The sequence below is a fragment of the Pseudochaenichthys georgianus genome, chromosome 7 (genome assembly GCF_902827115.2).
Source record: "Pseudochaenichthys georgianus chromosome 7, fPseGeo1.2, whole genome shotgun sequence".
NCBI classification, from domain to species: Eukaryota; Metazoa; Chordata; class Actinopteri; order Perciformes; family Channichthyidae; genus Pseudochaenichthys; species Pseudochaenichthys georgianus.
Genome location: NC_047509.1, coordinates 6,298,582 through 6,324,417, shown reverse-complemented (window position 1 = coordinate 6,324,417; position 25,836 = coordinate 6,298,582). Strand labels below are relative to the sequence as shown.

The following is a 25,836-nucleotide window of genomic DNA, read 5'->3' as shown; positions in this document are numbered from 1 at the left end:
CCATGAGGTAATTGCATAGTTAAAAACTTCTATTTGCTTGTAAAATAAGGCTGCAATTATATATTGGATTAATCAATTCATTATTTAAGAGGTCTTAAATGTACATTTTCAGGTTTCATATTTGTATTTCAGAGCCCAGTCTGCTCTGATTGGTTAGCTGGTCGGCAAAAGTTCCAACAGCCAATATTCACATCTTCAAATTCCCTTTTCTGTCAAAAAAAAAAAATCACAATTAAGCAGCCCAAACCAATGAATGGTTTGCATGTATTCCTGATAAAATGACCAGAAATGACCACAACTTTTCAATCAATGGATTTTCTGAAGACTGATTTATTTCAGCACTAAAATGTGAAACTATGTGACCTCAGAAGGTTCACAGGTCCTCCCCTGAACTCAACACCAGACGGTGCGTTCACAGACCTGGCAGAGATCAGACACACGAGGCCTCTGGGTGGAAACAGTTTATTGGGGAGTGTTGGTGGTCTCTGTTTTGAGTCCACTGGGAGAATGGGTGGGTGGGCCGGGAGGGTCCGCCTGTCTGCGAGGGCAGATGAATGTTGCCGTAGAAACGTGTCCTGGTGAATGGCTGCCTCTCAGCTGTTTTGGCTTCTCACAAGTATTAGGAAAGAGGGGGGGGGGGGATGGTGAGCACTAAACACTACAACCAATAGAGTGGGGTGGCAAAGAGTACGACAAAAATATGGAAATTAGTTATCATTTCTGGTTGCTTTGTTTTGCTCGTAATATCAACTGGTTTCTGAACATGTTTTTGGTCAGATGCCTGAAATTGTTAACACAAGCAGATTTTCTTCTGCAACAGAAAACACGTCAGTAAATACCGGAGTCCTACCGCCCACTAAACGCCATGACGCTTAATATAGGCCGCCCTTAGCTTAGCAGTAGTAATGTGAAGTCATGGGACCGTGATGTACTTCCTGTATAGCCTAATGTACTTCTGGCGGTTGAATTTACGCTTCAAAAATAATAAAGTGGGATTCATATGTGGGAGATTATCCTGCTGAACAAAACCTGGATATCACAAACGTGTGTTGGTCGGAAACAAAGCTTATCTTCTGCAAAATTCCAAAAGCCAATGAAAAAATCTCATTGCTTTTAGTCCAGGGACCTTTTGCTGGAAATGCCCCTTACTCCTTTTGGCAGAAACAGGAACTATCCTAGCTATTCGTAACCAAGGTTTTGAGTCGGTCGCTCAAAACACCAACATCTGGTTACTCAAAACCGATGCAGATTTAGTGTTAGAGGGTTTAATAACTCATTGTTGGATGGCTGAAGAACCCACTCCTACAAGATGGATTGGAAACGGCACTTAATGTGGATGCTGATGATGTGGAAATGGGTAGGGGGAGGTTGTTGGGGCTTCTTGTAGAAGAGCGACCAGGCTTTAACATACACACTGACAGCACCTGTCCAGAGACATCAAAGTTAACCTTGTGATGGATACCACCCATCCGTACATGCAGCTGAATCTATATGACTTCATGCTCCGACCTTCATGTTGTCATCGAAGCATAAATGAATAATTATTGCAGCAGCAGACATGTCACTTCTGTGAAGCCATTAGTGCAGATGTACGTGGTTGAAGATGGTCGGTGGTTAGTGCAGGGACAGCAGCACACTCTCCACAGTCTGCTGCAGAACTGTGAGCGCTGTTTATAGACCAAGCTCTCTCCTCTTTTAGAACAGAGCTGTTTAAGAATGAGAAACACACATAAGCTCTCAAGTGGAAATACCATCCTGGGCTTATGAAACAATAGTCAGGGATTTGAGCGTATGCAGGGGAGGGTATTACTGGAGACATTTGAACTCCCTCTGCACCTTAAATGCATTAGGATTGGGTTACAAGAGATTATTGGGCAGGGCTTTTTTCAAATTATTAGGATGACGATGTTCAGAATTTCTTCTGAGGTCATAAGGTTGGTATGCAGTTTACAATGATAGACGAGGCAAGAGTACTTTCAATTCTTAGTAGGTTTTTTTTATATTTGGTCCTTGATTTCATATAGAGGGAACCAAAAGCAGACTTCTAATGTCTTCTAATGGCTGAAATAACTGCCACTTAGCTTCATGAGCTTCTCTTAGTATCCTAAGATACTGCTATGTTTGGCTGTGAAAAAAAAAATAATTATTATGATGAAGAGACCATCTATTTGTATTTATTTGTTTTTTTTCGAAAGGGGCAGGTCACATAAGATTTTATTCTTCTCCCTGCTCCTTTTCGCTCAATGGTGGAGTCATGTTTTGTGGCAATTATTGTACATTTGGTTTTGCGTACCATGAGCGGGACAAATAAAAATGAAATGAAATGAGTAAGTGAAAATGTCTGACTTATATGGTATAATAAGGGGTATATTCTGACCTCTTCACCGGCAGCCACTGATCATGTAGAAGACATGGAAACATGTATTTGGTTACATTAGTAGCGGTTTCTAGACTATACATTACTCTAAATCCAATAAAGCAAAAGACACAACCACTAATGTTAGCTTAAACTCTGATGGAGCATTCAAGGTTGGCATCCACAATGGGACTAGTTAAAGAAGTGTGCTAGTTTTTCAATTAACATGCAGTAACACAAACTGGTAGTTATGTGCATCTTGTCCTTGGAAATAATGTTACTCCTGGAGGTAAGCTAGAAGGACATGCAGATAAACACAAATATTTAATAATCCTTATAGTTTTGTTCTATATGGTTAAATTCTATTTAGGAAATCAAACACCGCCATCCAGACTCTTTCCAAGTATTGCTCCAAATATTACTACATGTAAGGCTTGACTGACCTGTAGAGCCTGGTTACGGTTGTTCATCTGTTATTGGGACAGTTGTTGTACCGCGGGCGAGTTTAAATGACCGTAACGTTTTTTTGGAAGATATTTATAGTGTCTGAAAATGCTCTGGCTTGTATTTGTGTAAGTGCGTGGCATTGCATAGCCAGCGATGTCTCCTCGAGCCTGCGTTAGTTTATGTAGTAGTGTAAGTAAGTAAGTATATATTGGAAAAGAACACCACCATCCAAATGCTTTTAATGTTGAGTATCGCTCCAAATATTAAACAATTAAAGGCCCGACTGACCTGAAGTGCCTGGTTACGGTCGTTCGTCTGTTATTACGACAGTCGTTGTACTGGACCTTTTTAAGTGACTCTGAAAATACACTTGGTAAATCAGTCAAGTTTGATTTATATAGCACATTTTTAAAACGATTTTTGGTCGAGCCAAAGTGCTGCACATACAATAGAAATACTTTACAGCAAATACAACAGCACAAATAAAAAAAATGGTAGTATTTGTGTAAGTGCTTGGGATTGCAAAGCCATCCTACATTAGTTCACGTCTGGAAGAGGAGGGCAGGGAGCTAAGAATAACCCGAGCTTCTGTTGCTGAAGGGAAAACACTCCTGACCCCCCCCCCCCCCCCTTCAGTCAGAGCCATTCAGCCACTACAGCCTCAATTAGGACAATAAAGCAATCAATAATATGACAAAAATGCTGCCATTTCTCCAGACAGGAAGTGGCTTCTTCACAATGGGGCCCTCAGACAGACGGGGCCGCCCCCCTCTCCAGACCCTTTGGTTCCCCCTCCTCCACACTCCCAAATACTCCATCCTGATGAAATCAGAATCAGAAACGGATTTATTGCCAAGTTTGGTTTACACACATGTGAGGAATTGGCCTTGGTGCATACTGTATGGTGCATACATAAACACAGTCAGAGAAGATACATTGTGAGAAAATAACAAAAGAATAAAACAATTATAAAAAGCTATTTTAAAACAACATATTATAATATTAAAATAAAGAGAAATATTAACATGAGATATAGATTTGAACTGGTTAACCCCCATAGTTATAACACTCAACCAGTCCTCTTTTAATTAACATGTATTTATGACAATTGTATTTATTTTTTATTTCTATTTTATTAAAATTTTTGAAATTGAATTATCTATTTTAAATAATGTAATACTTGTTTATTCAGTCCTGTGTTTATTGACTTGTGTTTTAGTTATTTTAAGTTATGTGTTGCTTAGTATTTATCGCTTGGGAAGGGTGTAGTTTTATTTGTATTTTTGGTTTGTGTGAAAGAAAAGGGCTGTACAAATGAAGTTTGATTGATACCAACAACTATGTTCAGTGTCATATGACAAAATACTCATAAAATAAAGTAGAATACATATAAAATATGTGCTGTATTGTTTGGAAAGCTGTGCAGATTAGAAGAGGTATCTCTGTGGCAGTGTTTGGATGCAGATGAAAGATGCATCAGACTGAGGATCACTTGCAGTCTGCGCTACAGCTGTTCTCATTTGTATTCTGGCAGAGAGACATCACTCAGTGTGCGCTTCACTCCCAGAGGGGCGACTGCAGTAGGTTTAGTCTCTGTGCCCCAGCCGGAGGATTGTTTTCTGGGATGGGGTACACGGCTGTATTTTAGGGTTCACTACCTGGACTCTCTCCTCAGCGCCCCACCTGCTCGTTCTCCATCCAGACCACCAGGAGGATTCACCCTCCACAACACACAACCCTCTGGGGCGTGTGAGCCCAGCTGCATCCTCTCAAACTGCAGCCAGGCCACAAGAGCGATATTTGGGTACAGATTTTAGATACTTAAGGCTGCACCTATAATCAAAATTGTATTGAAATTGCAATATTGAAGTGCAATATTCAAATGGCAGGAACACAACCATTTCTACTGTGTATTTAATAGCTTAAAACAGATTTAACATTTATGAAGAGTTTAGAAAATAAGATGCATTTTTACAAACCACCAATCAAAACTACTTCAGTATGAACAAACTACAACCTGGCCATTATTCCAAGTACTTTCATTTTCTAATAACATTTACATTTACTTTACAAGGTAAACTGTTCTTCCATTGATAATTATTTCTGGAATAATGTAAAAAAATTATTCTGAGATGATGCTTGCAGAAGCTCTAAAAGTTTGCACACGAAAAAAGAAAGCCAGCTTGGAAAACATTTAGTTGCTGTGATACTGCATCATGGGATTAAGAACGCGGTTGTTTATAAATTAAACACAAATCGAGGTGCTGCTTTGCACCAGTAAAAGTACCTCAGACGTTGCTCTGAACGCTCCGTCAGCATCTAGAACCGCTCGCTCAGCACAATCCCACTGTTAATGTTTTGTTTTTACAGTGAAGCTTAAATCCTGCACACAAACAGGGGCACTTAACCTCAATCTGCACTGACAGGTAATAAAGTCACTGTTGCTTTACTGCAGTTTAAGGGTCTCCTGATGAGCTGTTAATGGTGTGAGGATGGTCATCTCCTGTCATGAAGTCGTGTTATTGTCTACTTAGCTTCTGCCTTCCCCGTGGTGTGAATAAGGGTCGATCCACAAGCCCATCGGGGACCTCTCCGGCCCACTTAGGAGACGGTTGCTGTGGCTACGGGACCCGGGGGGAACCGTGTGCATCCATTAGGAGAGGCATGTGCAGTGAGGGGGGGTTTCAGCCTGGAGGGGGGCTCAGCTGGTCCACACATCTGGATCAGGGAGCCGAGATGTCGCTGTGTTGAGTTCAGTTTGAGACACGACCGCTGTACTCATCTGCCTGTATTGCTTTGTGTTCATTTGTTGTAACTTTGTTCATGCTGCCCTCTTGGCCAGGTCGCTCTTGAAAGAGAGGTTTTAATCTCAATGAGACTTTTACCGGGTTAAATAAGGATATATAGAGCAGCCTGTGTGGAGAGGGGCTTTGAAATATTCCCTTTGTATTGCCTCAGAAGTAAATGTAATATGGAATCAGATTTCCTTTATTCTTCACACAGCGTGGACATTTACCGTGTCACAGCAAGACGTGGCGATAAAACATACCTTTATATGAGACATTTGATGGTTATGCAATATGTGTGTGTGTGTGTGTGTGTGTGTGTGTGTGTGTGTGTCTTGGGTTAACATGTTAGTTACTTTATCGGTTGCTTTGTAGTATGTGGTTTTTATGTGGTGTCCAAAACTAATTTCCTTCAGGGCATAGTAAAGTTCACCGTATCGTATTCAGTGATCGTACCACATTTCTAAATTTGGTGTGATTCAATGCTGTTGGACCTACATTTACACAATTATGTTTTTTACTACACACACACACACACACACACACACACACACACACACACACACACACACACACACACACACACACACACACACATACATACATACATACATACATACATACATACATACATACATACATACATACATACATACAATCCAACTTTATTTATATAGCACTTTAAAACCTTCAGACCAAAGTGCTGTACAGAGAGATAAGCTCACACAACATGATATAAATACATTTAAAATACAAGATACAAACACAAAACAAACCAGAATAAACGTAATAATTAAAAAATAAATAACAGCCATATAATAAAAACAATAGACCACTGAAAGCAAATAAAAGCAACAATCTACTTGTTTCCGAATGCTAAGGAGAAGAGGTGGGTTTTAGGTGTGGGAGCCTGTCTGATGAGCGAGGGCAGGTCGTTGCCCCCCAGTTTAGGGGCGGCAGCAGAGAAAGCACGGTCCCCTCTGCGCTTAGACTTTGTTTTTGGCACCCTCAGGAGCAACTGATCAGCTGACCTGAGAGTGCGAGTGGGCGTGTAGCTGTGTAACAGCTCAGAGAGGTAGGGCGGGGCCAGGCCATTGAGAGCTTTAAAAGTAAATAAGAGAGTTTTAAAATGAATCCTCAAATGAACGGGCAGCCAGTGGAGCGAAGATAAGATGCGGGAAATGTGCTCGTATTTGCGTGTGCCAGTTAGGAGCCGTGCTGCTGCATTTTGCACCATCTGCAGGCGAGCAAGGGAGGATGCACTTATCCCCATATATCGTGCATTACAATAATCCAAGCGGGAGGTGACGAAGGCATGGATTCCCGTTTCAAAGAGGTCACTATTTAAAAAAGGCTTTATTTTGGCTAGCTGCCTGAGGTGGAAGAAGCGGTTTTTAACAACTGCCTTGATCTGGCTGTCAAGCTTGAGTTCAGGGTCCATCGTTATCCCAAGATTTGTGATGGTAGGCCTGGTGGAGTGGCCCAGGGATCCTACATACATACGTACGTACATACATATACTGACAAAACTGTGAGAAATGTATTGAAAGAGTCGTTTCCCCGTCATAGTCAGAAGTCTGTCGGGGTTAACTTTCTATCATTGACCTTTTCTGAACCCATTGAACTTTCATACAGTCCCTTAAGGCCCTGACACACCGAGCAGTCAACAGAGAACTCGCTGACGCCGACTGTTGCGTCGCCGTGTTCTCCTGCATCTTGGCCATGTGTCGCACTGGAACACACCGCAAAGACTTCAGCCGAGCACGTACGAACTGCGCATGCGTGAGCGGCAATAACTCTCCTTACCAGCAGGCAGCGGTAGTGTGTATTCGTCATTCAAAGAGGCAACAACCGGACGACAGAGAAGAAGAACAGACTGCGTGATATAAACAAACAACAAATAGCATGTGCCAGAGTTCCCGTTAGCCGGTAATTACCGGACTACGACCGGTAAAATATGCTGAAGACCGGCAAATCTAAATCTCTCCGGTCAAAGTGTACGTTCCAAATAATTTCCATTTAGCGCAATACCGCATCAATTGCGCAACTTGCCCCACTTATGTGACAGACAAGAATAGTCCATTCTAACGTCTAACACGTAATGTGGAGAAAGAGATGTCCTGTGTGGGTTGATTGTGCATTGATCTGTTGGTAATGCCTCGGGGTTCCGGTGGGCATGTAAACAAATGCATAATGCTGCGCTATACTTTGCGGCCTCACCCGGTTGCATAGCGACACTTATTGTTTAGTTGTCTTTTAATAAGCAGGTAGTCTATCATTATCTAGAACTAGCTGCATCTGATCGATATGGACATAAACGCGAGTGAAGTCTAATCTGACGGGAGAGAGAGATCAGCTGCTGCTGACGAGTCGAGACTCGACACGCAGCTCTGCATGATCACATGCAGCGGTGAGCGGAACAAAACACACACTTCAGGTTAGAATATCACACGTAGCTATTTTAATTACCTCTCAAACTACCGTAACTAGTTATAGATGTGTTTAGTTTTACTGTCGGTCACTCATTGATCCTCGAGCTGCATGATACTGACGGACTGTCAGGAGAGGGGGAGAGCGCTATTCCCGTGTTATTATAAGTTACTGAACACTTTTGAAAAATGTAGTTTATCTACTATAATTAGTTAGTTAATATCGAATCATATCAATTTGTTTTAAAGCTCAATAAATAACAAAGAAGACCTTTGACCGGCACTTTTCAAATGTTGTCCGTAAGATTTAAACTTTAACGGACATGTTGACCGGTGAAAAAATATTCTAACGGGAACTTTGGCGTGTGCGTTCCATTTTCACTCTTGTCTATCAAAAACATGTTTGGTGCGGCACTGGAGCGATCAGCCATTGGAGTGTTGCTTGTGGAAGACATTCTCAAGCAACCGCTTCGCTTCTCATGCACTGATTCACTAGCTGAACAGCCAATCAGAGTGATTTCTTTGTCCGACTGCCTGTGGCCGACGCACGGCCGATTCAACATGATTGGTTTGCTGGCCGGCTCTGTTGTGATTGGTCAACTGCTAAGAGATTTCCCGCCCCTTATCCTATCACGTACACTATGTTGGAGCGCTAGTGGATATCAGTGTGAGTGTTACATAGTGATTTCACTTTGTTCCGGTAGTAGGAAACACAGATTTTAGCCTTTGCAGACCATTTACATGCACTAAAACCTATATAACACGCTACAGAAAACCCCAAGCCTATTTCACAAAATATGTATCTATCTGCTCTAGCCTAAAGTCACTCATGTTGGGAATCTGCAGTCGTTTCCAGATCAGAGTTGCTGCTGCTGCTGGAAGGCGTGAAGGGGTCGAGCGTCCTGAAAAGCTTAAGCTCTGCATTGTCGCAGTAAAAAGGGAAGTTTCAAAAAATGACATCAGCAATGAAAACAGCTTTTGCTCACAGCAACATAATCCCGGGGTGTGGTGAGCTGAAGGAGATCATCCGAGGTTACAATAACACACGTCTACATGTGGAATAACATGCCATTGATTATTTTAGTAATGTATGTTTCCATTTTGCACGAGTCGGAGCTTTTGACAGATATTTCCTCTCTGGAGTATTTCTCTCCCCCCCTCTTCACTTCCTCAGATCTTTTATAAAAGGAGATGGTGAGAGGGAAAAGCTGTGGGGTGGAGGGGAGAGTTAGAGCCATCCTCCCCTGAGCAGGCTAATCCACCCAAGGCCAAAGAGACAAAGATACAAGTTTTATATCCTCCCAGCCGTGGCCGATTTCTGCCACAGATACTCTCATCACAAAGCTGTGTGTGTGTGTGTGTGTGTGTGTGTGTGTGTGTGTGTGTGTGTGTGTGTGTGTGTGTGTGTGTGTGTGTGTGTGTGTGTGTGTGTGTGTGTGTGTGTGTGTGTGTGTGTGTGTGTGTGTGTGTGTGTGTGTGTGTGTGTGTGTGTGTGTGTGTGTGTGTGTGTGTGTGTGTGTGTGTGTGTGTGTGTGTGTGTGTGTGTGTGTGTGTGTGTGTGTGTGTGTGTGTGTGTGTGTGTGTGTGTGTGTGTGTGTGTGTGTGTGTGTTTCTTCATCATATTGAATGGAGAAGCTGCCTGCCATATATGATTCTTCCAAAGTGCTTGTCAAATGTTGTTTTTGTCGCCAATAACTATGACGAAAATCATTCTGATGACCTATTTTTCAAGAGGAAAGCAAGACTTCGACCAGATTAAAAACTAGCAATTGAAAATCAGAGCAGTCACACCATTTTTTTAAATTGTTGTCCTTAGACAAAAATTAAAAATATTTACCAAAAATCACTTTTGAAGGCAATATGTTGCTCAACCACCTTCATGTTTCTGCAGCATTAGACAAAGTAGCCTAGCTCCTTGAAATATAAGAAAGTAACACATAATTGTACACAAGAAAGTAGTCCCATAATACTTAGATGACATAACGTTGAAAAATGCATAACAAAAACAAGTATTTAATTGAAAGTGTTCATACATCTGTGTTCATTATAAACTCACTCCTTATTGAGCGGTGCAGAAATGAGACCGAAAACCTGGATATGAGTTGGCATTTGACCACTTCTGGTTCGATCGTCTCCAAGTCAGTATTAGTAAATACCCCACCAGTGAAAGTCTTTAGCTTCTGTGTGTCGGCGGTTGCGAACAAGTGACTGAATAAGAATACTAAATCTCTTCCCGCCAAAAATTAGCCACCTTTAGCTTAGCGGTTGTGACGTGCAGCAATGGTACCGTGATGTAGATCTTTACTGTAGCTTTTTGCTTCTTGCAATTGCAAGAAAAATGCAGGAGATTATCCTGCTGAACAGTAACATAATTATGTGTTTGCCACTTATCTTGTCTTCTGCAATAATCCAAAATGTTATGTAAAGAAAACGTCATCACTGAACCACTCTATACACATCAGCATGTTAAACGTTACACAAAATCCACTTCTCCATGTCTCTTCTACATCAACATGTGTCCCCTCTTCCTCATGTCTCTTCTACATCAACATGTATCCCCTCTGTGGGAAGAGATTCTCTCTCTTTTTGTCCTGATCCATTTCTATAAAAACCTGTCTGAAAACGAGCTGATCAGATTTTGGCCACTTCATGATGTCATAACGATGTGTTGGCTTGTGTAACCATTAGCCAATCAGCAACCAAGGTAACCCCCCCCCCCCCCTTATCACCTGAATCTCCTCCTAGAGCAGCATTGTGTTCTCTCAGAGGGGCGTGGGGAGGGGCTCCTTATTTTCATCTAAAGTAACAGACAGAGAATCAGCACTTTTGAAACGGGGCTGAAACAGAGGGGATTATGGGTAATGCTGCAATGATCTGCTTGGTGTTTGGAGCCAAACACTTCAGAGACATGTTCTGTATATATAACTGAGAGCTGTAATATATTTATGATAAACAGTATAATAGGGGACCTTTTAAGAAGTGGGAAAGCAATGGATTTAGGGTCTCCACGATGCAGCTGTGAGCCTCTGGTTGTAAATCCCACCTCTCAGTGGGGGTGGTAATCGTGGCGGTTGTGTTGACAGTGGAAATGAGTGGGTGGGGGTCCAAAACAGCCATGTTCCCCCTCACTGTGTCGAGACCCCGTCTGTCACTCTGTTTTGACAGAGCTGAACCGCTCCCAAGACGCCTTCTCCACACTTAAAGCCCAAAACTCTGGCCCGTTTCTGCACGAACACGTCTGCGTTTGGCCCTGTGCAAAATCTCCATCTGTCCCTCTCCGATTTATGGAGGCGCTTCGTGCTCTCTGAGCAACGTGGGAACGATTGTCGAACGGCTGTTTTTCTAAAGAGTTTCTTTCAGTTGTACGGTGACACATTACAACACATGCTTTGACATGTGTTCTTCAACATGTGTTGCTTTAACGGTTTCTCTTTATTTGTATTTTTCAGGGCAAATATCGCGGAGGTGGAGACGGAGGTTGTGGAGATCGAGGCAAAACTAGACAAGGTAAGCAATGTTGTATTACACCCTCATTTATTTGATACTGTCCAACTCAGCACATGCTTACTAGTTACTAATGCTTAACCAATTGCATTACAGGATTGGTACACTTTTCTCTCTTGGGGTTAAACTTCCAAGCATGTCTCTTCTCTCCAATCATTGTTATTATAGCGGATGTTTGCAGCATCTCTCCAAGGCCACATGTTGCATACTAACTAAAGTTGAAAGCCAAATCAGAGCATCATAAAACCAGTTTCTTTCCTTTGGCTTTCTCTTGATTTCTGTGGCTTTTTTGCTTTTTAGTGTTTTTCTTCTAATAAAGATCAAGTCAAACAGGGTAACATATACAGAAGTCATCCAGGTCAACATTTAAAGTCAGTACAACAACTTTGCCATTTATAATACGCTTATGTTCTTGCTCTTAAAAACGTAAATTGAGATCAGCCCATCTGCTTTTCTTTTCTGTGTTGGAGTTATACATCAGCTACCAGCATGGTTTTAGCATTTAAATGCATCTTAAAATGTATAGAGCCTGCAGATGTAAAGGTATTGATTGGAAACATGGAGGAGCCCCTGTCATCTCCATGTATTAGCGTTGTATATTTGATGTCTTGGAGATAATTGCATGTTATCTTTTGTTTCTCGTAAACAGACTTTGACATTATACCAATATTGGACTCTCTTGATCTTCAGAGGGTATTTCACACACTAATCCCAGGTCTATAATGTGTGTATATATATATATATATATATATATATATATATATATTGGGATAAATACCTAAAGAAGGAGGAACGTTGTTATGATTTTTTCCATATTATGTCACAGCTTCTTCTTGCGACATACATTGGATACAGCTTGCCCATCACCTCAATCTGTTCACTCCCAGCATGATACTCACTAGCTAATGCCAAAGTGCTAACATTGCTAGCTTCTAGTGACCGAAAAAGGACTGCAGAGTGTCGCTAGTTCAACGACTGTTTTGGATGTAATATGGTCGGTGTTGACATTAGCATTGCTAACACTCAGAGCTAACCTGTACTGGAGAGCATGTGTGTGAAGAAGCAGGAAATAAAAAGGAACTCACCTTGTGGTATAACCGGCAAGAGAGAAAGCCTTTGAGCTCCAGACTGTTTCAGAGAGAATCCTTGATATGGCGTTTCATCACGGCAGCGTTTAGTTTAGACAGTAGCTGCCGGGTCCCGCATGAGCTCAGACCCCTCCTTTTTTGAAAGCTTCATACCCCAAATCAGCACTTTTGAAACAGGAAGTGAAATAGAGGGATATGAGGCGTGGCTAGAATGGGTGATCTGTTTGGTATTTTGAGAAAAACACTTCATAGACATGGTTTTTACATATATTTGTTATATATCTGAGACCTATGCTATTGCCTAAAAATAGCATGAGTTCCACTTTAAAGTGTTTGTGTTTGTAGTTTGTAAAAAAACACCGAAACCACCATACAAGTATAGTTTATCTCTCTGTACAAGACAAGAAATCCTCGAGTTAACCAGCTTAAATATAGCATTACAGATCTTCTTATTTTCTATCATGGTTTTAGTTTTTGGCCATATTTATTATTTTTTAAACGTGACATGGCTCTCACACTGCGTCCCGTTATAAAGAGGCAGGTGTTTTGCCGGTGATGCTCATGTCACCGGTCCTTCTGCTCCATTTGACATTAAATTACAGAACGTGTCTGAGAGCCGTTTCTTCTCTTTCTGCCATCAGTGCAGGAATACTCCATCATAGTTCATGAACTCCAGTCAGGAATTATTAGTCCTGCTAAACGTCAGCAAGTTAAACATTAAAAATGTATTCCAGATGTAAAATCCTTTCCACAAAGATTACAGTAAGCTTCATCCTTTTTTGTGTGCAAATGTACTGTAATTTAACAAAGTGTATTGTGTTGTGTTCTATTTCCATGTTTGTAGTATATTGTGATTTTATGACACTGAAAGATATATTTTATATACAGACAATATATAATGTGTTTACTAACTTTAGAAGTCTTTTTTTTATTTTATTGTGAGGCTAGCAGTTTCCTCTCATCCCTTATGCTAAGCTAATTTGCATTAAAATAAAAGTATGTATACATTTACTGTATATACAAGTATCTACTCGCCAATATACAAAAACACATATAGCCTAAATAAATAAATAAATACACATATTAAAAAAAAAAAGAAAAGCCTAATTAATTATTTAAATTTGAAAAAGTTACAAATAAATTAAAAATCATACAAATAATGATCATATTAATAATCATATTATATAATATAAAATGAAAAGACACAAATTGCAAGACACTAACATATGAATATACGCTGAACAAACAAGATACAATGTGTTTACTAGATAGCTTTAGAGGTGCTAATGCTAAGCTAATTTGCGTCTTGCTAAAACTTTAAGTGTTCAGACATGGTACCGATTGTTCTTTAAGTCAAGGAATAATTGGTCTTTAAACTAATCTAAATCAGTCTCATGTCTGGTTAGCAGCTGTTTGACTTTGGTGCTGAAAAACCTGGCATTAGATCAAACCAAATAAATCCTCTGATGAACATAAAAGCTAAACAAAACACGCTCTGTGTCCGATAGATATCACACATTCTGCTGACAGCCACAGAGAAAACAAACGTGTTACCGATCTGTGTGGAGCGACGTGCTATCAGGGGGCGAACATATGGAGCGCACCTGAGAGTCACCCACCACCGTCTGTTACCACAGGGATAATATACAAACTGTGGGACACGTCCTGGTCTGTGTGGTAACGTGCTGAAAACAGAGCAGAAAATGTGGTATTTTGATTTTAGTTTATTTATTTTTTTCGACCGTGTAAAACCAAAGAAAATACAAATGAAACAAAAGATGATACAGACATGATGCAGTACTATACAAATGAATGCAATAACAAAACGAAATATTTAATTAATAATTGAATAGTCTGTAGTATCATTGTCTGATATCAATAAACAACAACACTTTAGCTAATTACACGTCCGAAAAGGGGTCGGAAGAAGTTTACACTTATTTAATCCGACCCCTTCTCCCGTTTTTTCAATTTTTCTTTTTTCTTTTTACATCTTAATATATGTTAACAATATCAATGTATACTTTAACCTTGAATACTTTATATAATTATTCATATAATATATACAGGCAAGTTAGGAGAATGGTCTCTATATATTTATATATACACTGAACAAAAATATAAACGCAACACTTTTGTTTTTGCTCCCATTTTTCACGAGATGAACTCAAAGATCTAAAACATTTTCTATATACACAAAATAACTATTTCTCTCAAATATTGTTCACAAATCTGAAAAAATCTGTGACAGTGAGCACTTCTCCTTTGCCGAGATAATCCATCCCACCTCACAGGTGTGGCATATCAAGATGCTGATTAGACAGCATGATTATTGCACAGGTGTGCCTTAGGCTGGCCACAATAAAAGGCCACTTTGAAACGTGCAGTTTTGCTTTATTGGGGGGGTCTGGGGGGTCCGAAAACCAGGCAGTATCTGGTGTGAGGGGTAGGGTTAGGGTTAGGGTTAGGGTAATGTTGTGAATCGAGTGGTGGTGGTGGGGTTATGGTATGGGCAGGCGTATGTAATGGACGACGAACAAAGGCCACTCAATTCACAACATTACCCTAACCCTACCCCTAACCCTAACAAAACAAAATACATATTTGGTGAATATTTTCTCCCACCTCCTCAATGCTTGGAATATAATTTTGTCGGAGAAATTCCCTTAATGTTTGCAGTTATTTTTGCTTATACAGCTAAAAAACTTAAAACTGATTTGATGTTTTCTCTACTACAATTTTATTGCCTTCGTAACTCTTATGGAGAAAACACACCAGATTAGCGGGGAAACATGGCCTTCAGCAAATTACCATGAAATGTTTATGGGAAGCTGCACCGTGCCATCCATGCTCAGGCATTTTAATTCTGTCTTGATTTCTAACAATTGGGGATAATTGAACTTTTATGGACAAGAAAGAACACACAGCTAATCAGTCAATCTTGTCCTGTGACAGAAAATGTATATATTTGCATCACCTGGTTTGCCTTCAACGCTATTAAAACTTTTTAATATTATATTACACAGAACAATCCCAAGCTAAAAAACGCTGAACACTGACCAATACCCTGAAATCTTTGTGCTGCATTCCTCACCAAATGTCTCCATATTTCATCAAAGATATGATTTCTCCATGTTTCCACTCCTTAAAGTGATATATTTTCATTTGATGTGTCTCTCCACAGCTGGTGAAGCTATGCAGTGGGATGATCGAAGCCGGGAAGGCGTACGTCAGCGCCAACAAACTCTTCGTTAACGGCGTCCGGGATTTATCTCAACAGTGCAAGAAGGATGAGTCGATATCGGTGAGGACAGGCCATTTAATCCGGAGTCTCTGTCTGAGGCATTGGAGCCTTTTTTATTTAGGTCATATTTAGCCATGTTTAGGGCCTACGATCAGAGCCACGACAGTTATAGTAATAATAATAAAGCTTTATTTATATAGTACTTTTCACATGCAGCTCAAAGTGCTTCACAAAATCACAAGTTAAAAACAAACAACAAGAAATTCTCCTCATATTATTCGTTAAGAACTTTAAAAGGTACATGCAGCAAAATATAACATTTTATCAGATAGACACAAGGAGGTAAAATGTATGATAACAAGGAGGGGGCGTGTGGCGCAGTGGGTTAGTGCGTCGGTGTTCGGATCAGGGGGTCACAGGTTCAAACCCCTCTGCAGTCAGCATGTCGTTGTGTCCCTGAGACACTTCACCCCAAATTGCTCCTGTGGGGATTGTCCACAGTATTGAGTGTGTAAGTCGCTTTGGATAAAACCGTCTAACATGTGATGTAAAATGTATGACAGTGAAAGTCTCCTGTGATTATGACTTGTGTCTCGTGTGTGTGAGTTAACCTGATTACTAACAGAACAGGAAGTGAGCATCAGATCCGATCTGGAAACGTACTTCTGTCTCGTCTCGCAGCACCTAATGCTTTTTCATTGCTTCTGACATTAAGTGCTATTAAAAGCCTTCTTGGCTTCAACCGTCAGACTAATTGAGAGTTCCTTAGTAAAGTATTTGTAGTTTCCATTGTAAAAAAACACTGAAGCAACCATTCAATTACAGTTAATTCAATCCCCAGAGTACCTCAAGTTAACCAGCTTAATTTTAGCTTTGCAGATCATCTCATTTTCTATTATGGTTTTTAGTTTTTGGCTGTATTTATTTCTCTCTTTTACTTCCAGATACAGTAGCAGCTGTTCTGAGGAGAAAATATCCTCATGTACTATCTACTTAAAGAATTATGTCATTTTCTTCTGTGTAGGAGTGCCTGGAAAAGTGCGGCGAGAGCCTCCAGGAAATCATCAACTACCACATGGTGAGTCTTCCGCTCTGCACAGGCTCCACATTTTGAGATGCAATGATTTCATCCAACGTTAGCTGCGCTTTACGGGCCTCACAAGGCTCCTTTATCCCCGACTACACTGAGGGTCAAGCTCCGGCTGTGTTTGAACTACATGGACTTCTTCTTTCCCACATCATTAAATCTGTCCGTCGCTGTGAAGCTGTCAGGACTGTCAGTCAACGCTGTATCACATCTCAGAGGGTCCCACAGAGAGCAGAACGGCCCGGAAAACACACACACGTGGGTTTTATATAAGAGAAGTATGTCAGAGGGTTAAGTGAATTACTAACTAATAAGGCAACCCTTAAACATTGAAAATAAATGCCTTTAATATCAGTTTAAAGCCATTTTTAGAACACATTCAGGGTTGTGAAATCTCTCATTAGCAGGTGTTTTTTAAATGTATTTTTGTTAATAATTTACATATAAATGTTGGTATCCCATTATTAAATAGAATCGAAGGGATGAGACCCTCTTTGATGGGAGCAGTGGGCAGCTATTGTACAGCGCCCGCAGAGCAATGGGAGTGAGGGGGGAAGGGGGGTGTCCGGTGCCTTGCTCAAGGGCACCACGGCAGGGCAGGAGGTGAACTGGGACCTCTCCAAGTAGCAGTCCACACTCCAAATAGGTCTGGTCGGGGACTTGAACCGGCGACCCTATGGCTCACAGTCCAAGCCCCTACTGACTAACAAAATACACGCTTACCTTTCAATAACAAATCCCTTCTGGAGATATAAGTGTTAAAATATTAAATTGAATCATTTAAATCATGCATTTTTATGATTTAACTATTTATAAGTTGCTGAGAAATGCGCCGATTGCCGTCAGCCCATTTCCAGGAATAGTGACCCGTCCCTATTTATCATTTATAAGCCGTATATACAGTATATATATATATAGTTTATAATACATTTTTGATAAGCCTCATCGCAGTGTATGTGTGTTCCTCACTCAGAGATTCGCGATACACTTTACTCGATATTAAATGAAAGAAAACAAACACAAATGTACACACTTTAATCCATTTGTTGAATCTGAATCCTTTAAAATCCTTCATTGGATGTTAAAGGAAAAATAACAAGAACTCAAAGATGTCTTATAATTTGTTTTGCTGATAAAGCACAACTTCAAAAATAGATGAGCATCCTAATATATGAACTGTAAATGTAAACGGCTTTAGAGTTGAAATTAACGATAATTAGCCTCAGCTGATCCAAATCTACCACTGGTTATATTAACCGTTGAAACCAATGATCAGCAACGACTGAAAATAAGAAGCATCTAACTTGTATAAGAAGTGTGGGGAGACATAAAAGATTTGTTGGTGCAGCAGTTTTGGGGATTTTGACAAACAGGAACTAGAAAAATTGATCTGGATATTAAAGGGGACCTATCATGCTAAATGCACTTGTTGATGTCTTTTATAAATATGTGTCCCCGGTGTGTCGGGGAACTCACGCAGCGTCAGAAAATAAAGCCCTCTCTCTTTTCCTCCGTACCCAAATCTCTAAAAACGGAGCTGATCCAGATGTGCGTCCGATATGACGTAATATCTGAAATGTGGACCCACGACCCAATCAGAAAGTTGCTATCAGAAACAATGCCCGACTGTTTTGGACGTAATATGGTCGGCGTTTACATTAGCATCGCTAACACTCAGAGCTAACCTGTACTGGAGAGCATGTGTGTGAAGAAGCAGGAAGTAAAAAGGAACTCACCTTGTGGTTTAACCGGCAAGAGAGAAAGCCTTTGAGCTCCAGACTGTTTCAGAGAGAATCCTTGATAATCCCTGATATGGCGTTTCATCACGGCAGCGTTTAGTTTAGACAGTAGCTGCCGGGTCCCGCATGAGCTCAGCCCCCTCCTTTTTTATGTTATCAATTATTTTAAATTTTTAAAGCTTCATCCCCAAATCAGCCCTTTTGAAACAGGAAGTGAAATAGAGGGATATGAGGCATGGCTAGAATGGGTGATCTCTTTGATATTTTGAGCAAAACACTTCATTGACATGTTTTTTATATGTCTGAGACCTGTGCTATTGCCTAAAAATAGCATGATAGGTGCACTTTAAAACCTTTCCCTCCCTACTGTACATGCATAAACATTAAATGCATTGTAAACTACTCTTAACAATGAATATCTGAAGTGCTTTGACAACAAATCCATAAAAAAAAAGTCATCTGTGGAAGCCATAATACTGTAAAAAGTACAACCAATCCGGGCCGGCTAAACGGATTGGATTGCCGCCCTGTCTGTCAGCCTTCCATCTCGTGCACGCACAAATGTATCTCGTGCCCTCATTGGGCGTGCCGTCATTGGGCGTGCCGTCATTGGGCGTGCCGTCATTGGGCGTGCATTGCAGCAGTACTTCAATGACTCGCCAGCAACAGGCGGCCACGTTCACCAGTCTGCTGACGTCATGTTCATGTGTGTTGGAGGAGGTGCTCTGTAAGGAAGTCTGAAGGAAGGGGCGGATTCTTTTCGGCTGTGTACTTTCAAATGTTAGTGCACTCGAGCCGGTTTCTGAAACTTACCTACCCCACCTTTAAAATGTATTCATTAGTTGATAAAGCTGCATGTTTTGCAAAATAAATACACATTTTGATTATTGCAGTATTACTGCATAATACATTATCATTGAAAAATATATTTAAATTATTCAATTTTTTCAGAGGGTCTGTATTTGTGAAGTCTATAGAATGTGATGCTGCAGCTTCACAATACTTCATAACAAATTCAATTTAAACGCATATTAAGTCTTAAACATATATTGTGCTATCTGCAATTTGATGATAAATCGATAAAATATTTGCATTAACTGTGCTGCCCTAGTAGTTTTCCTTACAACTTGTCTATAACGCATTGGCAAACGAGTCATTAACTGTTATTAACGGCATTAGTAATATCTTAAAAACCTATTAAACAATGCTTTAGTAGAGACCGTTACAGTAAAGCCTTGTTTTTTGTACATTATCTGTTCAACAAGGCAGTTATGTTCAAGTATTTAAGTCATATCCACTCGACAATAACATTCCTCAGAATCAGAACCTTGAATAACAATAACAATTAGGTAATATTTGTAATAGCTTTACAGCTGTGGGGTTTCCCCTCCGAGGCTCCTGACCTCTTGACCCCTGAGGCCCTTTGAAGTCCATTAGCTGGGACCCTTTGCGTGCTATAAAGTGTGTGTGTGTGTGTGTGTGTGTGTGTGTGTGTGTGTGTGTGTGTGTGTGTGTGTGTGTGTGTGTGTGTGTGTGTGTGTGTGTGTGTGTGTGTGTGTGTGTGTGTGTGTGTGTGTGTGTGTGTGTGTGTGTGTGTGTGTGTGTGTGTGTGTGTGTGTGTGTGTGTGTGTGTGTGTGTGTGTGTGTGTGTGTGTGTGTGTGTGTGTGTGTGTGTGTGTGTGTGTGTGTGTGTGTGTGTGTGTGTGTGTGTGTGTGTGTGTGTGTGTGTGTGTGTGTGTGTGTGTGTGTCACATTCCTTTCTGAAGAACAAGAGCAACAAAGATGTGTCGCCGCAAATCAGCCAGTCCCTTCACCTCATTCCCTCTCAGAGAGACAGGGGGGTCAGCTGACAGAGTGAGGGTCGATAGAGCCGCGATGCTCAGCCAGGCGAGGATTAGCTTCAGCCACTGGACAAAAGTGACCTTAGTTAACCTTGAGTGTGTTATATATGGTCTGGCATGTGTACAGTATGTGTGTGTGACTGTCTATAGCATGTAGTCAGACAATAGTGTCCTCCAGCCTGATGCGTGTGTGTCAAACTCTTGTTTTGCTACCAGACACATCAGTCATTATTCCTTATGAGACCATATATTGATGAAAGACAGTATAATAGGGGCCCTTTAAATCTTCATGTTGCTTCTTTTGAGGATGGAGGATCTGGTTGTCCAGTTGTTGCTGTTTTTTTTAGTTTAGGTGATCCATTTGCCTTTTACTTTAAGTAGAGGAAGATCTGGTTCCTGCTAGGGTTGCCAGAAACTGACCATGATCAAAATCGATTATTCGGCAGCCCTGGCGAATAATAATCGATTATTCGACAAACTGGTGGTGTGACCAATGACCATTTACAATTATTAATACTATTACTATTATTAGCATATATATATTTATAAATATTTTGGTTGAAACTAAGCCAGAAAAAAAAAAAAATACATAAAAAAATAAAAAATAAATAAAATCGATTTTAAAAAATAATATTCGATTATGGAGACTGTAGCGAATATTCGAATAATCGAATAATCGCTGGCATCCCTAGTTCCTACGGTCCCTGGTGTGACCTCTTCTTGGCGTATCCTCCAGGATTGCATAGTTTCATTTAGTTTTATTGAAGTGTTATTATAACGTCTCAAATTGATGTCGTAGGTCACAACCTCAGCCACAAATGTTTTAATGTTGTGTTGTCAGAATCGTTTGTATTACCAAGTAGGTTTACACATACGATGAGTTTGCTTTGGTATATGAAGAATATGTCGTCGTATCAGGGACAACAATATCAGCCAATGAAGCAAAGGTTGTTATCAGAGCAAAGGAAAATGTTATATATTATTCTCTTCTGCTTCAGAGGCTGTAAAACAAATCAGAGCAGGAATGTAGATGAATGTACTTTATTATCTCTGTGAGGAAATTAGTTTTGGACGCCGTCCTGCAGAAGCTAAAAGTCATACAAACAATTTTGAATGCTTTGTAATAGCATGATTTACTACAGGACTTTATCAGACTGTATTTGTTTCGACTAGAGCAAGGGGGTCAAACTCAATTTCATCGAGGGCCACATCAGGATTATGGTTGCACTCAAAGGGCCGGCAATAACCTCATAATTAACTACGTCTGAAAGCAGAAGTCTAGGGCAAATAATTGCAAGTCTCTTCAGTGAGTGTCACAAAATGATTTGAAGAAAAAACACATTCTGAAAATCAAACAAAAGAATTAACATTTTGAAAAAAAAGAACAATTCTGAGAAAATGGCAAATTCTAAGATAAAGGCATATCTGAGATGCATTGTGGGACATGTAGTTTATGGGCAACGTGCTTCTGTAAAGCGGCACGTAACCGTATAATAAACGTATTATATTCTTTGCATGCTCTTGTGGGGCCACAGGAAATGAAGTCACGGGCCGGATTTGGCCCCCGGGCCTTGAGTTTGACACCCCTGGACTTGAGTGTACATTTACCCTTACAAGCAGCACACTCTATAATGCATGTTAAATACAAATAAAATACTAAAAACATCCCTGAATAGTTTATTGGAAAACTATCCGAACCTTCGGATCTTTATTTCAAAATCCAAGAACTACTGATTCCTTCTTACTGTATATATATCATTACATTATAATGCACTAATTGTAGAAAAAGCTGCTTTTTTATCCGTTTTATTGGCGATATTTTGATTTGATTGGCCTTTTGTAAGCATATTCATAAGAGCGCTCCCATCAAAGCCAAGAATGTGACCGGACATTGTTATGATTGGCTGTCAAATATCTTCCATGTTATTATGATGTACGATCAGAACGAAGTGTTCAGTGTTTGAAATGTGTGAGACTGAAGCGATGAGAACGATCCCCCCTGAGATAAAACATCTCAAAGAATTTGACATATTTCCAACGATGTGACCGTTACGCGGCCTCGAGATCTGCTGATTTTCACGACACGACATCTTTTACACATTACTATTTTAACCAGGAAAGACAGCGTGTGCATTTGACTGAGCAGTGCTGCGATGAATAAAACATGACGATGGTTAAATCTGCTGCTGGTGACGGACGCTTAGGAATAACAAATGTCCCCGTACGAATGGGACCGCCAACTGGCCTTGTTGCAGCCATGCTCGGATGCCTTTAAAATGCATCGAGATGAACACATTATGTTTGACGTATGCACAGAGACGTGAGCTCATACACATCCAAGAACAGAGTATTGGCCCTTATTTCCATCCATTTCCTGTTAGATTAACTTTTTTCCCCATTTCTGTACAAAACAACAGGATCTATGTATCTATGCACAAATATGACCGTGAATGTGGATAAATACTGTATTATAACAATACGGTATTCTGTTTTTCACATTTGTTATTTTTTATTTGTTATTTTTAATCTGTTTGAAATAAAGACTGAAATAAAATAAGAAATAAAATAAATTATGACCGAAGATCGTCAGCCGTCTTCCTCCCCCGCGTTGTTCCTCGATACGTAAAGGCTGCAGCACCTTTGACAACTTCTCTCCACGTATCAAACATAGCGGTAAACCAGCATCGTTTGCTGTGAAAACATATAACTCTGTCCACGCAGAATTAAACCCTCTGTGTTCCTCCGATACTTTTCTTTTCTTTGATGTATCCATAGTTCGCTCATCGAGCCGGGGGTCGGGTTATTCGCCTGTAAGAAAAGGGACCGTAGCAGATATGACGCATATTTTAGTTTACCTCATTAAAAACGTTTAAAAAATAATCACGTGTTACAGTATCACCTCAAAATACAAGATACGAAACATTTTCAACCGTGCAACAAAATATAAATAGTCCTATAAATATTTTAATTGTATTTCCTTCTTATTTTTGTGTCAGCTCACGCAAGCCAGAGCAGAGGGCTGAAAGAGCCGCGGGTCGCCGGCCCCTGCTTTGGCTCATTGCATCCACAGAATCAGGCCAACATTTTGACGCTTTCTGTTCAATTCAAGCGTGAAATCCATATGAATACTCAATAAATGATTGACTTGTGTTTGACACTGAACATCCATTAGACATGAGCACATAGAAGAGACAAACACCCGAGCTGCGAATGGATTATGTGTAGGATTAGAGAGAAGTTAAGTATAGATTGATGAATTTATGTTTTAATTGCATATTATTTTCAGTTGCATGTAGATTTACTTCATTTGAATACAATACGTGTCTGCCGCAGTAGGCTGTACACTCTGAGTTTATTCCCGCGTGGGATCCAAAGTCTCTGGGTTATATTTGGAAACTGGAAAACAAAGAAAGACACAACAAGAAGTCGATCCTGTCTGCACTCCTTCTCATTCCTCACAGAAGACAACTCTTTGTCCCGAAAAGTGAAATCCTATTTCATTACATTACATTTCATTTAGCTGACGCTTTTATCCAAAGCGACTTACAATTACCGATTACAGGGACATTTTCCCTGGAGTAACTAAGTGCCTTACTCAAGGGCACACTAGTGGTGGTGTTCCAGGCGGGATTTGAACTCACTACCCAACTATTTCAAATATTTCTTCCAAAGGAGCACAGCAAATATCCACTGATCCTTATCGAGACACATTTGCTGAAAGACAGATTCACAACACATGAAAGGAATTACTTGATCCATGTTATTCTAGCGTTCATTGGCCTATTATTATTCAATAGCCCTGACATTCAAAATCGATAATGGGACTGCCCTCCTTGTCCTGCTTTAGTTGCACCCATTTAATGGATAATATGCATGTTTTTAGTGCACATTTGGCTTCTTTCAATACAAATTAGCCTCATTGCAACAAGAAAACAATGAAGGCCACAGACAGTTACTATGATATGAACATCTGCAGAGTCAGGTGCTGCTCACACATGCACAGTATGCATTTATGCACAGTATGCGTTTTCAAAAAAGTCTTCCGTTCACACGAGAACGCTGGAAACGCTGTAGTACATATGCTGGGCCTGTAACTGGCACTGTAACTTCCGCCACAAAATACACCAAAAGCAGCGAGTATAAGATCCCCCCCGGATGTGTGAGGCACAAACAAAGGTGGGGGGAGGCGGGGCTAGGCGGGGCTAGGCGGGGCTATCGTTATTTGTTCAGGAAATGATCGTATAGAGGCGATTACACGGAGCCGTTGGACCCCCCAGAGCGTTTCGTTTGCAAATCTATCCACCTTGGGACCCGTTATCGTTTGTGGGGTCCGTTTCTATCGTTTTGTTACGGCCTCGTGTAAATGAAAGGGCTATACGCAAGAGAAACTATGCGGATGCAACCCGTTTTGTTCTCGTGTAAACGGGCTCTCAGTCTAAACTGAAATGCGTGTATTTTGGGATGAAGTAACAGATTGCAATGATGGTTACTTCATTACAAATTGACACAAACAGGGCGACCTGCACTGAGCATCAATATGTAATGGGCATGTTTGAGCTGCGATATCATTATTGCAACAACTTTTACTGAATCAGATCTGAAGATGGAGCAAATGGTGCAAAATACACGGTGCTGGTAGAAAAAGACATCCTTTTAGAAATTGCTCCCGATTATATATTTAAGTATTATTTGATTTAAGATTAGAAAAGTGTTGATGCTCTTCAGATGATGGCAATTTCTTTGACTCGAATCGCAACAGCGATATAATTCAGGGTATCGGAGGTTCAGGTTCTTTATTCGTCATACGAACATAGCTACAGAGTATCTATGTCTCAGGTCACAGGCTTCTCCTACAGTGCAACACAATAACACAGATACACAGAAAATATAGTGCAAGTAAATATTAAAAAGTAAATACAAAAAGAAAAAATAGTTTTAAAAAAGTGAAATAAGAGTCTATATGCAAGCTATTGGAATGACATATTAGATAAATAATTACTAAGTAGCAGATGAATGCTATGGATGTTGTTCCAACAGTTCAGGTGTTTAACAGTCTCATTGCCTGTGGGATGAAACTGTCTCTGAATCTGGTTGTTTTTGATGCAACTGTGGCTGAGAGGGAGTGCGGTCGTCTTTCAACCAGAAGGTTGTGGGTTCGATCCCAGCCCGTGCAGTCAACATGTCGATGTATCCTTGGGCAAGATACTGAACCCTGAGTTGCTCCCGATGGCCAACGGTGTGTGAATGTTAGGTCCTAGAGTAAGGTACTGTTCTGAATGAATGGGTGAACGACATGTAAAGCGCTTTGAGGGGTC

At 40.4% G+C, this 25,836-nt stretch overlaps 1 protein-coding gene across 1 annotated transcript in view; it reads left to right on the top strand.

The window, feature by feature from the left end:
- LOC117449209 (arf-GAP with coiled-coil, ANK repeat and PH domain-containing protein 3-like) overlaps positions 1–25,836 on the top strand; it is a 93,359-nt gene that overhangs the window by 24,266 nt on the left and 43,257 nt on the right. Inside the window, exons 2-4 of the mRNA XM_034086691.1 lie at positions 11,468–11,525; positions 15,795–15,914; positions 16,879–16,932. Of these exons, the coding sequence (XP_033942582.1) occupies positions 11,468–11,525; positions 15,795–15,914; positions 16,879–16,932 (232 nt within the window). The remainder of the gene's footprint in view (positions 1–11,467; positions 11,526–15,794; positions 15,915–16,878; positions 16,933–25,836) is intronic.